At 50.1% G+C, this 16,499-nt stretch overlaps 1 protein-coding gene across 4 annotated transcripts in view; it reads left to right on the top strand.

Annotated features, from left to right (window-relative positions):
* Positions 1-4,396, top strand: part of PCDH1 (protocadherin 1) — a 139,377-nt gene extending 134,981 nt beyond the window's left edge. For 3 of the 4 annotated variants that reach the window (XM_048515524.1, XM_048515526.1, XM_048515527.1), the window contains exon 5: positions 716-1,407. In XM_048515524.1, coding sequence (XP_048371481.1) covers positions 716-1,101 — 386 coding nt within the window. In that variant the 3' untranslated portion in view covers positions 1,102-1,407. Of the gene's footprint in view, positions 1-715 lie in introns of all 4 variants that reach the window. The other variant, XM_048515525.1, reaches the window with a different exon arrangement.
* The last annotated feature ends 12,103 nt before the right edge of the window (positions 4,397-16,499 follow it).

The raw sequence follows: 16,499 nt of genomic DNA, 5'->3' as shown, positions 1-16,499 counted from the left end.
ACTCTCGCAGCTCATGCGGAGGCAGGCAGGTGAATCGCCTCTCGCCTTGGAAACGCCACAAGGACGCCGTAAGTCAGCTGTGACGTGACGGCAAGGGCAAACACACAAGCACACAAACCAGTGTGGCCTCGTCTTCTTCTTAGTTACCTATGCAGGAGAATGATGGCTCAGGTTCCGCGAGTGGTGGAGTGTACCTGTTCGGACTGCAGAGAGAGGCGATTGCACCAGTAAATGGCCCCAACAAGTATTTAAAAACAGCCGCACGAAGGGGAGAAGGTTCTCTTCCCGTTCACTCCGTGCGTACTGGCTTTGTACCTGCAGGAAAGAGTGTGCTTTCATTTTTATTTCATTTATTTTTATTTATTTTATTCCATTTCTATCCTGCAGGTCCCAACATAAAATGACAATAAACCGTTTTACAGAGAAGGACATTAGAAATGTGTTCCCTGTCCATTCTATCACCACAGGGCTCTGTCATCTCAAAGGCAGAATTTTCGGCTGTTAGTTCCCTGTCTTGGTGTCTCTCCTTTGGGGAAGGCAACCTGACCATTGTACAGAGAAGGGAGAAAAGAAGGGGACGTTTTCCCAGCATGCTTTGCTTCAAGCCCCTCCCCAGCTTAGCGCTGTTGCTGTCGATGCTGTGGACTGTGCTGGGGTGCCTTAACCATTCTCCTTTTCCCTCCCACCCCCCGCTCCCTTTTTTTGTCATGCATAGATCTCCGGTCTCTGCCCGATGTAGCCATGACAGGAACTTGCACCCGGGAATGCACAGAGTTTGGCCACTCTGACACCTGCTGGATGCCGGGCCAGTCCTCTCCGAGCCGGAGGCCGAAGAACGCCCTCAAACTCTCTACGTTTGTGCCTTATCAAGACAGAGGGAGTCAAGAGCAAGTTGGGAATGGCAGCCCCAGACTCTCAGAAGAGCGCAGCACCAAAATGGCTAACCTCCGCCTGCTCTCCACGTACAGTGCCTTCTCCAACAGTAGCCATGAGCCCTGCAAGGACTCCCCGCTGGAGGAAATCCCTCTCACCCAGACCTCAGATTTCCAGGCAGCCACCACACCGTCCTCCCAAACCGCCAAGCGGGAGATCTACCTGTGAGACTAGGGGGGCGGGGGGAGCAAAGAAAGGTGCCTGCAAAACACGCCGCCGAGGCCAGTGTCTGGAAGAAGAAGAAGAAGAAGAAGAAGAAGGGACTTTTCAAACTGTGATGCTTTATCGTTCATGTCGGCAGTTCTGAGCCTGCTGGGTGGGAATGCCTTGCCCGGCCTGTGGGCACAGGGACGCCCTTGGCAACACGTTGCTCCCAGGACAAGAGGAGTGAGACCATCTTGAATGGCCAGGTTCTGAGTGGCGGGGGAGAGGAGACCCTAGGGCAGAGGGCTTGGCCTGTGGCTTCAGGGCAGGGGGTGGGGGTAAGGGCTTAGTTACCAAAGGTCCGTGCAGGCTGGGTGGAGTCCGTCGGGCGCAGGGCTGGGGGCACCTGGCACAGGCACGGGGGAGAGGGGTGAGCTGCCTCTGTCATTACTGTAGACTCCTGTAAATATGAATCTTAGGAATGACATTTGCGTCCTGCCTGATGAAAACTTTTATCGTCCTTGAAAAACAAACAAAACAAACAAACAAAAAGAGACATTGAAACAAACAGAAAACACAGGGAGCAATTCCAGATCGAATTGTTTGCCACACGCAGAAGAGCACACGGGAGCCCGCACTTCCGGCCGGCCAGCCCCCCCGCCACCCACCTTCCACAGTGTAAATACAGAGGGGGGCACCGGCTGGTGGGGCGAGAACCTTGGCCTGTCAGCAGGACTGGGGGGCGCAAGGGGCGTTAGAGAGCTCTGAAAGCCAAAACCTCTTTCTGGACTTCGGCAACTCTTCTTCGTCAGGTGTGGAGGGGCGCTAGGGCGGGTCGCGGTGGCTTTGGCCGGCCCTCCTGAGCCTCTGCCCCGTGGACAGTGGAACTGGGTCAGTGGGGGAGAGGGAAGAGACTGCTGTTTTTCGGGAGGTCCAGCCCCCTGCTCTCCAGTAACGCTTGTGTCTCACCCGGGGCAGGGAATTCCCAGGGTGTGTATGTGGGGGGGGGGTGTCTCTGGGCCCCGGTGCCATGATTCTGGCCTTTGATTTGTCTGCCTGTAAGCCGCCATTGCCTTGTGAAATGGAGCTTCGACTCAGGGTTGTACTGGGGGCCCAGGGCCTCTGTATGCTGGAGTCAACCCCCTCCCTCTGCCTTTCGACCCCAGGGCCAGCCTCAAGGGCTCCACTAACTCTCTTCCAGTGCCAGAGGTTAAGCCACAGAGAACCAAACTGCAGGGACTGCCTTTGGGTCACGTAGTTCCAGCAGGGCGCCCCCCCCCCCCAGAAGAATGGACATTCAAGCATGATCAGCCCCAGGGTGGGCGGCTCAGCTCAGGCAAGGGAAGGCTCTTACCCTTCGGCCAGTGGGGGGCCGGTCTAGTGAGCTGGTTCTTCCATCACCCTTAATTGTCTTGATGCCATTCAGCCCATGGTCGCGGTGGCCCCTCCCCTGAAGCCTGCCCTCCGTGCCAGCTGGTGTCTCCGGGGCCTCTTTCCAATCCCCGTGGCACTGGGGAATGCAAATTTCTCCCCCCACACACAGTGTCCATTGGTACCCTCTGCAGCTTGGGGGCTCTGCTCTCTACCCACCTGGCCAACTGATGCCCAGTTCCTCTGGGCACCTGCATCCCCTGGCGCTGGTTCTTCCGATATTCCTAGGGCCTGCCCCCCTTCCTACGCGTTGCCATGGGTCACGGATGTCTTCTTCCCAGCTGTTTCGCAGGAAACTCTCTGGCCATCAGCTTCCCTTACGGTGTCTCTGTTCAGCTTTCTCTGTTGCATGGGTCTGGAGGAGAGGGGAGGGGCATCTTTGGTCATGTGGACAAGTATGTTCCTGCTTGCCTTTTGCAATACAGCTGTGTCGGTCTGTGTTCGGAGTCTGGAGTCAAGCTGGGAGTCGGGACAGGAAGGGAGAAGAGGGAGGGCGAGAGAGATCTGCCCGAGCAAAGGCAGGAAAACTAGTTAGCAGTCAGAAGTTCCATGACCTTCCTGGGTGTGGGGGCACCGTGACCCTGCTGCACAGGGAGCTGAAGTACCTCCCCCTCACCTCCTGCTGGGGTGGTGTTGGAGGACAGCAGAGAGCAGGGCAAGGATGGAAGCCCTGGATCCCTGCGGCAGAGTCCCAGTTGATCCTCCCTTGGCGCACTGGAGTGTCCCTGACAACAGAGGTTTTCCTCTCCTCCCTTGACACTCTGAGGCAGGGGTGGCCAACCTATGGTGCTCCAAATGTTCATGGACTATAATTCCCATCAGCCCCTGCCAGCATGACCGTGCTGGCAGGGACTGATGGGCATTGTAGTCCATGTGGAGCATCATAGGTTGGCCACACCCTACTCTGAGGCTCGGGAGAAACATGCTGGAGCCTAGGAGGCGCCACTCTGCGATGGCTGGTTCTTTCCACACCCATGTTGAGGCAGGCGCTTTGACCTCTTTGGTCATCTGATGGTTACAGGCTTCCATCGGCCCTGCTTCCAAGAGAAAAGCCGCAGCCCCGCCCCTACCCCACATTGTACACTGCCCGATCTTGACATTTCGAAGTGCCACTGTCAGGCAGGGAAGGGGGCGGATCCTCCAACCTGCTGCTGCCCAATGGCTGCTTCCCTGCTGTGGAACTCCAGGAAAAGAGACTTGCAGGCAAGGAGACCCCCCCCCCCGGTAGGATCACAGTCTTTGGTGCTTCATTAGAACAGCCCAATGAAATATGGCAGGGGTGTCCAACTCTGGCGCCCCAGATGTTCATGGCAGGGGCTGATGGGAATCGTAGTCCGTGAACATCTGGGCGCACCAGAGTTGGACACCCCTGAAGTATGGCATTCAAACCAGCCTGTCGACAGGAAGGGCACCAGTTCTGGTGACAACCAGGTCCAGCACAGCCCTTTCTTTTTGCAGTAGGCAGTAGGAGAGGGGACCTTGGACCCAACACCCTCTGGAGCAAGGCATGTGCGACTGGGGTTGCCAGGTCTGGCTTGGGAAATTCCTGGAGATTTGGGGGTGGAGTTTTGGGGAGGGAGGGAGATGTTGCGTCCATCCTCCAAAGCAGCCATGTTGTCCAGAGGAGACACTGGAGAGCAGTTGTCATTCTGGGAAGACTCCAGACCTAACCTGGAGGGTGGCAACCCCACATGCCGTTGCCCAGGCAGATGAGTCATGCTGTTTCCCCTGCTAGATAGACAGAGGCTTGTGAAGCCTGGAGTGGTCATAAGAACGTAAGAACAAGCCTGCGGGATCAGACCAGAGTCCATCTAGTCCAGCACTCTGCTACTCGCAGTGGCCCACCAGGTGCCTTTGGGAGCTCATGTGCAGGAGGTGAAAGCAATGGCCTTCTGCAGCTGTTGCTCCCGAGCACCTGGTCCTCTAAGGCATTTGCAATCTCAGATCAAGGAGGACCAAGATTGGGAGCCATAGATCAGTGATGGTGAACCTTTTCGAGGCCAAGTGCCCAAATTGCAACCCAAAACCCACTTATTTATTGCAAAGTGCCAACATGGCAATTTAACCTGAATACTGAGGTTTTAGTTTAGAAAAAACGGTTGACTGAGGCGCATGTTGCTCGAAAGTAAGCTTGGTGAAGCAATTGTGCAATGCTTCGGATGGGCGAATCATGACCCTAGGAGGGTTTACTCAGAAGGAAGCCCCATTGCTAGCAACTGAGCTTACTCCTGAGTAAAGGATCATGCCCAGGTCAGGTTGGGGTGTGTGTGGGGGTGACTTTTCGCCCGCCCACATGATGAACTCTGTGCACGCGTGCCCACAGAAAGGGCTCTGAGTGCCACCTCTGGCACCCGTGCCATAGGTTCACCATCACTGCCATAGATTGATGGATATGTGTGACAGGTTGGGTTAAGCCACAGGGTACTGTTTACTAGCCTCTATCCCAGGAAGGAGAGGAAATCTTCAGTATCTTTTCCCCTAGATTTAGCATCTCTCTCTGGGAACAGGAGCAAGGAGTTTGGAGAGAGGAAAGGGACTGTAGCAGGTGCCTCCTCAGAAGAGGGGTACGCCAGGATATCGCAGCCTCCGTGCACGAGGAAAGAGATTCAAGTGCCGCCGCAGAGAAGTTTCTGAAGTGGGTGGCCAAAGGGTACCACCCTGTTTTTGCCATGGAATGGGTCGAGGGAGGGGACGTTCTTCGAAGGCCAAGATACCACCCAGAGAAGCTCGTTTTGCACAATTCAAAGCCAGAAGGAGAGATCCTACATGCACAGGGGGGGTGGATGGGGTGGGGGTGGGGTGCTCGAAGGGTCCTGGCCTAGACAAGCACATGGAAGGGCACCCGAGCGCTGCACTAGGACAAGCCAGGGGTAAAACCAAAGGTGGGTGGCCGGGCACAGGCCGTCTGGGTGTGGGGGCAGAGCCAAGCGACCCCTTTGTAGCTCTTCGTGTTGGTTCTATTTATACAAGATTTCAGTTCCTTGCTTGTGATGCCTTGTTTTTTGTACAGTTTTATGTACATGCAGGTGTAGCTTTTTCTAAAAGGAGAAATCCTACGGCAGAGTACAAAGTACCCAACTATTTTTCAGATGGTGACCTGTGTCAAGGCGCTGCCGCCACTCTCTCTCCTCTCTCTCTCTCTCTCTCGCTAAGGTTGTATTGCTCTCCATGTGATGATGCATTTCCCTGACACTGGGAAGGCTTTGGGCCCTGGGGTGGGGTGGGGCGGGGTGGGGCTGGTCCTTCCCAGGGGCCCGTGAGCACAATTGATTCCCTTGTAATCCTTTCTGTTTGGAGCCGTGAGCATGACACCTCGTGAGCCCTGTTCTGTTCTCTTTCCCTTCTGTTTGTTTGCTGAGCTGTCGGATGATGAATTCCACTGTAATTAACCCTCCCAAAGCTTTACAATAAAAGTGTGAAAATCTTCTGGCCTGAACTGACTTATTGCCCCCTGTAGGCCGAACTGACTTATTGCCCTCTGCAGACTGAACTGACTTATTGCCCCCTGTAGGCCGAACTGACTTATTGCCCCTGCAGACTGAACTGACTTATTGCCCCTGCAGACTGGTAAATGTGGGTGCCCCAGCTAGGTGACTGGGGGTAGCGTGCAGGGGTGGGATTCTATTAATTTATCTAATGGTTCCTCCCTGCCACTGCCCCCCGCCATGTCCCCCACTGCTCTCCACCTTCCACCCACACACCCCGACGCCCACTTACCTTGTGGAGCAGCAGTGGCGTAGGAGGTTAAGAGCTGGTGTATCTAATCTGGAGGAACCGGGTTTGATTCCCAGCTCTGCCGCCTGAGCTGTGGAGGCTTCTCTGGGGAATTCAGATTAGCCTGTGCACTCCCACACACACCAGCTGGGTGACCTTGGGCTAGTCACAGCTTCTCGGAGCTCTCTCAGCCCCACCTACCTCCCAGGGTGTTTGTTGTGAGGGGGGAAGGGCAAGGAGATTGTCAGCCCCTTTGAGTCTCCTGCAGGAGAGAAAGGGGGGATATAAATCCAAACTCTTCTTCTTCTGCGGAGGAATGTGGCTGGCCCAGCCGGGGCTTTCTCCTCCACCTCCCCACCTTTTTGATTGTTGGGCCGCCGGGGGGGGGGGGGGGTTTGTCATGTGAGGAAAGGTGGTGGCTGCAGCTTGGCCTGGAAGGGTGAGCAAGGGGGCTCTAAAAGGCCTGTCGCTCACCCTGCCCTGGCAGGGCGAACAAAGAGTTTTCCAAGCAACAGGGGGCCAGGTCGCTCCAGGGTTCGGAAAACTACCTTGCTCGCCCTCCCATGGGGTGGTGGGATTCAGCCGGTTCAGTGAACTAAGGGAAAAATTAGCTACTGGTTCGGTTGAACTGGTGCGAACCGGCTGAATCCCACCACTGGTAGCATGCCTTCAGCCCAACAGCGCTGAGAGAAATGGCCCTTTCTTTCCTGCGGATTTTGACCATTGTTCCATACTCTCTCAGCATTGGAGGACTGAAGAGTAGATTCAAGGTACAATAAATGTTATTTTAAGAGGCTACATTGAGGGCAGCAACCTAATGAAATTAACCAAATATTGTAATATTATTGTTTTCCCCACCTCCCAAAGTTGCAGTTATACGGTGTTTTCCGATAGTTTCCAAATGCTTTACAGAATCCTTGTAGCGATCCTGTTGGTTGATATTCATATCAGAGGTCTGCAGGTGGGCTGAACCCCTTCAGCCCATGGAAGGGGGGGTGTCTCCCTGATCTTGGAAAAGAGGGTGGGGGCGTGGTCATGTAGGACCTCAGAAGATTTCAAGTATCCAAGATGGAACCCAACCGTTGTCCTTCCCAGAAGAGGCCTGCGGTCACGGCAAGCTCTCATTATGAATGGCCACAAGCAAGTCAAACTAATGCCCCTTCCGCACATGTGGAATAATGCACTTTCAATCCATTTTCACAATGGTTTGAAAATGATTTTGCTATTCTGCACAGTAAAATCCAGCTGCAGGGTGGATTGAGAGTGCATTATTCTGCATGTGCAGAAGGGGCTTAACAGGATCTCCATGTTAAATACTGGGTGGAGGAGGGGGGAATGAAGCTAAGAGGAACGGCTTGTTTGAAGTTCCCATGGTGAAGGAGAATCTTGACCTCTCGGGGTCATGCCCTCTGGATTTCAATACTGTAGAGCTCAGGTAATATTGGACACCTGGCTCCAGTGTAAACACCTTTTCTTGGCCATAAATGCTAGTGATTCTAATGGAACTAAATTCCAAGTGAGCATACTTAGGAGCGTTGCCTATTTAAAAGCCAAACTGGCTACCACGAAGGAAGGAATGTTGGATCGCGTGGCTTCCAAGGATGTCAGAAGGACTGCTTAGATCAGTGGTTCTCAACCTGGGGGGTCGAACGACCCTTTCACAGGGGTCCCCTAAGACCATCAGTAAATGGTCTTTTTATATTTTATATATACCAATTTTATGGTTGGGGGCAGAGGTGGGATCCAGCAGGTTCTCACAGGTTCCCGAGAGTAGGTTACTAATTATTTGTGTGTGCCGAGAGGGGGTTACTAATTGGTGATTTTGCCACGTGATTTTTGCCTTAGTTACACTCCTCCTCTCAGCGGTAGCGCGCAGAACTTGAAGCAGTCTAGCAGGAGGTGCACCGACGTGCGTGGCAGCCTGCGCCTGCGTGCATTCGTTTCCCACCCAAGGACTGGCACAGTGGCTGCATCCTTGCCACAGCCCCGCCCCGAAATGCCCCGCCCTGGAATGCCCCACCCCAGGAATGCCTGGCCACGCCCCCGTCGTGCCCCGCCCAGCCCCTTTGGCGCTATGTCACAGTTTGAATCCCACCACCATGGGAACCTGTTACTAAAATTTTTGGATCCCACCACTGGTTGGGGGTCACCACAACATGAGGAACTGTATTAAAGTGTTGCGGCATTAGGAAGGTTGAGAACCACTGGCTTAGATGGTACATTTGAAACACTTTGAACGTTTGACATGACAGGTGTGTTGTTATGACCACAGAAAGATGCAAATGGATCAGAATTAGCAGGCTGGATGTGGGAATCCAGACAAGGAACAGCGGGGCTCTGTGGCTGAAGCAGTGGAGAAGACCTTCAGGGATCCTTCCTCAGGAAGCTAAGGAGCAGCCACCAGGTGGGAGGGACACCGTGCTGTGAGCAGTTATCTCCCAGGTGTAACAATGCAAAGATTTGCCTGGGCACCATGTCTTGTCTCCCCCTTGGATGACTTTGCGCTCCTCTGATTCATTACTGATTTTTTCCTTCCCTTTTGCATCTGGAGGAAGATGGAAGTTGACTCAGTGTGCTGGAAGCTGGGGCTGATTTTAAGAAGGAAGTGTGGGAAAGAACAGACATGACTCACCCTCAGGAGAAGTTTGAAAGACCAGAATAGCGGCTAGTCGGGGTGTGAAGAGAACCCATTTTCTGCTAAAGGCTGAGAAACGTTGGAAATCTCAGTCCATCACCGTCAGAAAGGAAATCAAGTTCCGAGTCAAGTTCACAATGTATTTCTTAAGACGTATTCAGTGCCGATTAGTAATTTTATTGTTGTGTACAACCTCCCGACAACCCTGTGAGGTTGATCATTTGTATTTCCATTTGCAGATAGTAAACTCAGACTGAGGGTGAACTAATCAAAGGACCTGAATTCAGATTTCATGGCTCCAAATAACTTTCAACAGCACCGTTTGCAGCAAAATCCGGTTCCCCCATGTCTGCCCAGGTGCCAGCACAGAGCCATTTGTTGCTGACTCTGTAGAAATCCTGTTGAGTGATTTATTTTGTTCTTCTAAGATGCAGAAATTGGAATATTAGCTATGCGTCAAACCCAGTCCTAATAAAATTCTTTGCCAGGAAGTTAGAGTCAACAACAGTAATATTTGTGATAGTTAAGAACAGTAGGGAAAAAAAGAAAGAGGAGGAGGAGGAGTTTGGATTTCTATCCCACCTTCCTCTCCATAAGGCGTCTCAAGGTGGCTTACAAGCTCCTTTCCCTTCCTCTCCCCACAACAGACACCTTGTGAGGTAGGTGGAGCTGAGAGAGTTCCGAAGTTCCGAGAGTTCCACAGTTCCAAAGAACTGTGACTGGCCCAAGGTCACCCAGCAGGAATGTAGGGGTGTAGAAACAGATCCTGACCATTTTTGCTGAAAGGAGAATTTTGCTGGCTTGTAGAGTGAGTTTCTCCTCAGCTCTCACCTCCACAGGTACTGGGGACTTTAACAGGTGAACTAGAATGGACTTGATATAAACCCCCTAATTCTGAGAACACCTAGGATCAGCAAGTCTTTTATAAATGTATTGTTATGTTTGTCTCTGTTTACTTACTTTTTAATTCTTTCAATCTTTGTTTCCTTTTTTTGTAAATTTTGTTAGTACAATTTAAAAAATTATTTAAAAAAAAGAAATGTTTGCGTTAGGGTACTCACAAATCAACTTATGCACAAAAAAGAAGTAGAAGAATTTGGATTTACACCTCACCTTTCTCTCCTGTAAGGAGACTCAAGGTGGCTTACAAGCTCCTTTCCCTTCCTAACCCCACAACAGACACCTTTTGAGGTAGATGGGACTGAGAGAGTTCCAAGAGAACTGTGACAGCCCAAGGTCATCCAGCAGGAATGTAGGAGTGTGGAAACATGTCCGGTTCCCCAGATAAGCCTTCGCCACTCAGATGGAGGAGTGGGGAATCAAACCCGGTTCTCCAGATTAGAATCCACCTGCTCTTAACCACTACACCACGCTGGCTCTTTAATCTATCACTCTTCAAGAGTGTTCAGGGGGTTTCATACATAACCATTTTCTCTCCTTTGGAAAGGAATGCTTTGAGTTTTTGAACATAAGATGTTGTAAAACTGACCATTTTCCCTTGAATGGGGAACCTGGCATGGCTGCAATTTATAATGAGTCGTGGGTCAGAACCCGTGGACCGGTTGTGCTGACTGCCACTCTTTCTTCCAGTGCTAGGAGCCTTCTGCCAGGGGGAGAGTTTGATATTGCAGAAAGCAACTTTGGTCACTGGAGGAAAGCATTGCCATGGACAAGAAGGACTCTGCTCGGGCAGAAGGAACTCGCCGGGCTGCCACTGTGGATGCATCCTCTGATCTCATGGTCTTGAGACGTTTGTGTGTGTTTGGTTCACCTCTGTTGCTTTTGCCTCTGCACAGTTGATGGAAAATGTCATGAGTCATCATGAGAATACATCCTCACATTGCCCTGAGAGGGATCTCTCTCTCTCTCTCTCTCTCTCTCTCTCTCTCTCTCTCTCTCCCTCTCTCTCTCTCTCTCTCTCTCTCTCTCTCTCTCTCTCTCTGTGTGTGTGTGTGTGTGTGTGTGAGAGAGAGAGAGAGAGAGAGAGAGAGAGAGAGAGAGAGAGAGAGAGAGAACGAGAACCATTGGTCGATGTGTGTGGAAGGTCAAAACTGCAGTTCCTAGACAGCAGAGTGAAAATTTGCAAATTATTTGAAGAAGAAGAAGAAGAAGAAGAAGAAGAAGAAGAAGAAGAAGAAGAAGAAGAAGAAGAAGAAGAAGAAGAAGAAGAAGAAGAAGAAGAAGAAGAAGAAGAAGAAGAAGAAGAAGAAGAAGAAGAAGAAGAAGAAGAGTTTGGATTTATATCCCCCCTTTCTCTCCTGCTGGAGACTCAAAGGGGCTGACAATCTCCTTGCCCTTCCCCCCTCACAACAAACACCCTGTGAGGTGGGTGGGGCTGAGAGAGCTTCGAGAAGCTGTGACTAGCCCAAGGTCACCCAGCTGGCGTGTGTGGGAGTGTACACTGAATTCCCCAGATAAACCTCCACAGCTCAGGCGGCAGAGCTGGGAATCAAACCTGGTTCCTCCAGATTAGATACACAAGCTCTTAACCTCCTACGCCACTTCTGCAATCTAGTTTACGCCCCTTCCGCACACACAAAATAATGCGTGTTCAAACCACTTTCACAACTGTTTGCAAGTGGATTTTGCCATTCTGCACAGCTTCAAAGAGCACTGAAAGTAGTTTGAAAGGGCATTATCCTGCATGTGCGGAATGAGCCTTAGAGCACTTTGACTAACCCAAACAAGCTCAGCGCTGGCCATCAGGCAGACATATTTGTTTTTGTGTTTGTTTATTAAACTTACAGGCCGCTCTTCCCCACAAGAGCAGCTTACATCATTCCAGCCAACACACTAAAAACTAGGGAGACAAGCCACATTGCTGTCCCTCCGGCGGTACGCACACCCCAGCAGGCTCAAGTTAACCAACAAGAGCTTAGCTTTTGTAAGCTGATGGGGTTTTCCCCCTTGGGAGCAGAACCGAGACAGTGAAGAGAATGCGGTTAGAGAAAACGCGAGCCCAAAACAAAGGTGGGTAATTTCACCTTTTCCAGAAAAAAAATGGGAACAATTTTTCCAGCATTTGAGGGGACTTCTTCACAGTTTGTGAGTCAAAGAAGGGTGTGCTTCTGCCCTTCCTACTTTTGAAACTTCAGATTTCCCCCCCCCCCCGCCATAAGTGAAGGCATATTTCAAGAAGACATTCAAAGATAGAGGCCTGTCTTTCACTGCTGTGGTGAAAAGGTGGGAGTTAGCCAGTTGGCCATATAGGTAAAAAGGTGGGCGAGTCCCAGCCCACGGGAACTTTTGAAAGGCTCATCTTCTTGGCCACTTGGTGAAACTTAAAAAGACTGTGACCTCAGCTCGGTTTTGGACCGGATAATTTTGAAAAAGAGACTCTTAATATAATCAGCACATGTATTTAAAATTTAAAACCCACATTTTTAAAAGAAAACCTGCAGCGTCCTAATATGTACTGTTGACAGCTTTCCCTTTCTCTGTGCACTGTGCCACGGAGTGCCACGGAGAGAAGCACATCTTGCCATGACGTCCCTCTGAAGATGTCAACCGTAGATGCAGGGGAAACATTAGGAGCAAAAAACTACTAAACCACGGCCACACGGCCCAGAAAACCCGCAACAGCAGTGTCACAATAGAAGAAGAAGAAGAGGAGGAGGAGTTTGGATTTATATCCCCCCTTTCTCTCCTGTAGGAGACTCAAAGGGGCTTACAATCTCCTTGCCCTTCCCCCCTCACAACAAACACCCTGTGAGGTAGGTGGGGCTGAGGGAGCTCCGAGAAGCTGTGACTAGCCCAAGGTCACCCAGCTGGCATGTGTGGGAGCATACAGGCTAATCTGAATTCCCCAGATAAGCCTCCACAGCTCAGGCGGCAGAGCTGGGAATCAAACCCGGTTCCTCCAGATTAGATACACGAGCTCTTAACCTCCTACACCACTGCTGCACCCAAAGCAGGCAAGGCATGCTGTGTCAAAAGGAGAGGCGAGTTTGCTATGGGATTTTTAGCTTTCCTCGGTGAAGGCCTGCTTGAATCCCCCCTGGCAAGACAGTAAGTTGCTTTTCCCCTGAAATATCTGGGTGGAGATGGTTCACGTGATCTGCATGCGGACAGTGTCTGGTAGGGTAAAGAGTCCCCAACAGCAGGATTTTATTCACTTCATTTGTACCCCACTTTCCGATGCAGTGCAAGGTGGCTTACATCATTCTCCATTTTATCCTCACAACCACCCTGCAAGGTAGATTAGGCTGAGAGTGTGTGACTGGCGAAAAGTCACCCAGTGAGCTTCCATGGCACAAGTGGGGATTTGAACTTGGGTTCCCCAGATTTTTCTGCATCTTTGCCCTCCTGAAAAACTGGAGAACTGCTGCCAGCTGGAAAGGAGGGCTCATTGGTCTGACAACAGCTTTTTTCTTCTTCATTATGCCTCATAATAATGAAAGAGTTAGTTGGCTAGACCACGTCTTCAGCGTTAACAATTGTTTTAAAAATCCCTTCTGATTGCTTTAAAATTGTGGCTCATAAGTCATAAGTCATTTTATTTGCAGTCAGCGACCAGTAGTACAGGATCAGGATACATCAGTTTCAAGGTACCGTTACCATAGTATGTATATATAGACAAAAGAGTACTAGAAGCACTATTCAAAATGTTACATAATCTATAATCTATAATAAGAGTACTAGAAGCACTATATGAAATATTACACAGTCTATGGTATTTACAAGAAGGAATATTTGCGACACTAATATAATTATTACTGTACTTATACACAGTCGGTGACTGTTTACTGAAAGGTCAACTCGTGAAAAAGCAAGTAGTAGGTAAAATACATTTGATTATGACAAAAGATTAAAAAGTTAATATAGCTACACTTGTAAAGTGCAAAATTGTGGCTCAAAGTGTGGGGAGGAATGAGACAACCTGAAGAAAACTTAACATACAGCTATTTCCTTCCTTTTCCCTGTGAAGGGAGAGGGGGAAAAGACATGTCGACAGGTTTCAGAAACTGCGAGGATTCTCTGATCCGAGAGCGTGGTGAGTTCCAAAGAGGAGAAACTGTGGGCATAACTGAGAATCCAACCTGAAGGGAATGTATGTTCAGTGCAAAGGCGGCCTCAGGCATGACAAGGGCCTAGGTTAATGATCTCCACAGAAAGTGAGCAAAGGTCCCTCCATTGCAGTATCCAAGAGTGTTATGCCAGGTTCCTCTGATGTCATAGAATTGAGCATCAATCCATGTGTGGTGTGCTGAGGGGAAAGGGGAAAGGAAGGCCTGTGAAGATGCCTTCAAAGCATGGTAGGTCGTCCGTCAGATGCTGGAAGATATTTCTGTGATCCTCCTGTGGGTATCCTACAGCTGACGCTAATTGCAGTTTTCTGGCCCTCCTTTCTCTTGCTGTAGTGATAAATGAACTCTCTTGATACAAAGCGCCAGAATAGACCCTCATATACTTCAGAAGCAGTAGCCAAGTACTGAGAGACCCTGATAATGTCTGTGATCCTTCTGGGAAGAGAAGATAGCACTTTGATTTCACGTGTGATGGGAAGGGAACAAAATATTGCAATAAATATAGCAATAAATCCCTGTAGTTATCCTTCAAGCATAAAAAATTCATGCAATGGTACCAAATGCTACTGTTATGCCCCTCCGCTCCTCTGAGGCGGAGCTGTTGGTGGTCCCCGGCCCCAAAGCGATCTGGCTGGACCTGGCCTTACCTGGTAGAACAGGCTCCCAGGTGACATCAGGGCTCTGCGGGATATATAGAGTTTCCGCAGGGCCTGTAAAATGGACCTGTTCCGCCAGGCATTTGGCCAGCTGGGGTAACAACTCCTTTAGCTATAAATAATATCTGGCCTCCTCTGGGTGCAAGAAATGGGGGAGGGAAGAACTCTGATGCCATCGAAAGAAATATAGTTCTCAAATTTAGGAAGGGTAGATCATTTTATCTGTTTTTAATGTATTTATAATATTATTGTTAACCGCCCTGAGCCCCTAGGGTAGGCTGACCAGACGTCCCGCTTTTGGCGGGACAGTCCCACCTTAAAGCAATTTGTCCTGCGTCCCGCGGGTTTTTTCAAGTGTCCCAATTTTTGGAAGGCTGCCGCACTGCCTTCTGGGGCGCAAGGCAGTGCGGCAGCCTCCCGCGCATGCAGCCGCAGGAGCGCACTGCCTTCTGGAGTGCTCCCATTTCCCACCCTGTGACAGGGCGGGAAACAGGAGCGCCCCAGAAGGCCGTGCGCTCCTGCGGCTGCGCGCACAGCCGCCCGCCCGCCCGCCTACCCACCCATCTGTCTGTCCCGGTTTACAAAGGTGACCATCTGGTCACCTTACCCTAGGGGGAGGGGGGTATACAAATCAAATAAATAAATAAATAAATCCCCTCTAGGCACAGAACACAGATTTGCTCTGTTTATTTCAAATTTCCCTCCAAAGCCAGGAGAATATTTAGAAATTATAGCGGTGCCCTTTGGTAAAATATGGGGATTATGCCAGTAATAAGCATCTGTGCTGTGACAGTGACGCTTTTGACACAGCTCTGCTTGATTGGCTGAGTTTGTATGATGATACAGAATGTGCACGGACGTTCCAACTTTTCAAAATGAAACGGAACACTTGCTGTCGATATTCTACAAGGGGAGGGAAGGTTTGGGGGGGGGGGGTATTTGTTTAAAACGTTTCCATCAGCATTCTCCACAATGAAGTGCCCGAGGTGACTTGCTTCAATTTAAAATCCCTAATGCACAAACCTAAATAAATGAACAAGAATCAGATAAAAGCACCATAAGAGTTAGAATATGAATGCTAAAGCCCATCTTTTTTAAAAAATGAGCATAAAACAATAGTGTGTGTCATCTTAAAATGGCCATAAAAGGTTTTTTTAAAAAAAAAAAGCAACAGAAGAAAATAAAATGAACAGTTAAAATCGTGTGGTGGGGACAGAAAGAAGCAGAGGGGTTCAAAGAAAAGAACAGGGGACAACTAAACACAGGACTGGGAAAATCTAACAAATGTGTTTGATAACTGAAACTACTGTCGGTTGGATGCTAGGCCATTCTCAGTGGGGAGGGATTTCCTCTGATCGATGCCTACCTGGCTTCAGACAATGGAAGGTGCGGGGACAAACACAGCAGAGGTAACAATGGTATCAGGTAGCGGGCAGGTTCATGTATACCTCAGACAGCCAGAGTGGTTAGGATCAGAGATTCCAGGTTCAAGTTCTCACTCCTCCACATACAGCCTGCTGGATGACCTTAGGCCAGTCACAGTTCTCTCAGAACTCACTCAACCCACCTACCTCACAAAGTGCCTGTTGTACGTGTGTGTGTGGGTGGGGTGTGATTGTAAACCCCATTGGGGCTCCTGACAGTAAAGAAAAGCAAGGTATAAAAACCAACCATTCTTCTACTCCTCAGGTAGTCTGGTCCAAACCTTTGTAGCAATCATCATGTTGAACCAGCTGGGGGTGATCTTTAAAAATGGGCAAAATATGATTCTCATAACCATCGTTTATGAGGGCTGCCAGCTCCAGGTTGAGAATTTCTGGAGATTTGGGGGTGGAACGTGGGAACAGAAGGGATTTCAGTGGGGCATCATGCCATACAGACCCCCTCCAAAACAGCCATTGTCCCCAGAAGAACTGATCTATTTCATCTAGAGATGAGCTAAAATTCTGGGAGATCTCC

This window comes from Sphaerodactylus townsendi, linkage group LG14 (genome assembly GCF_021028975.2).
Source record: "Sphaerodactylus townsendi isolate TG3544 linkage group LG14, MPM_Stown_v2.3, whole genome shotgun sequence".
Classification (NCBI taxonomy): Eukaryota; Metazoa; Chordata; class Lepidosauria; order Squamata; family Sphaerodactylidae; genus Sphaerodactylus; species Sphaerodactylus townsendi.
The sequence above is the reverse complement of the archived record's forward strand: the minus strand, read 5'-3'. Positions and strand labels throughout refer to the sequence as shown.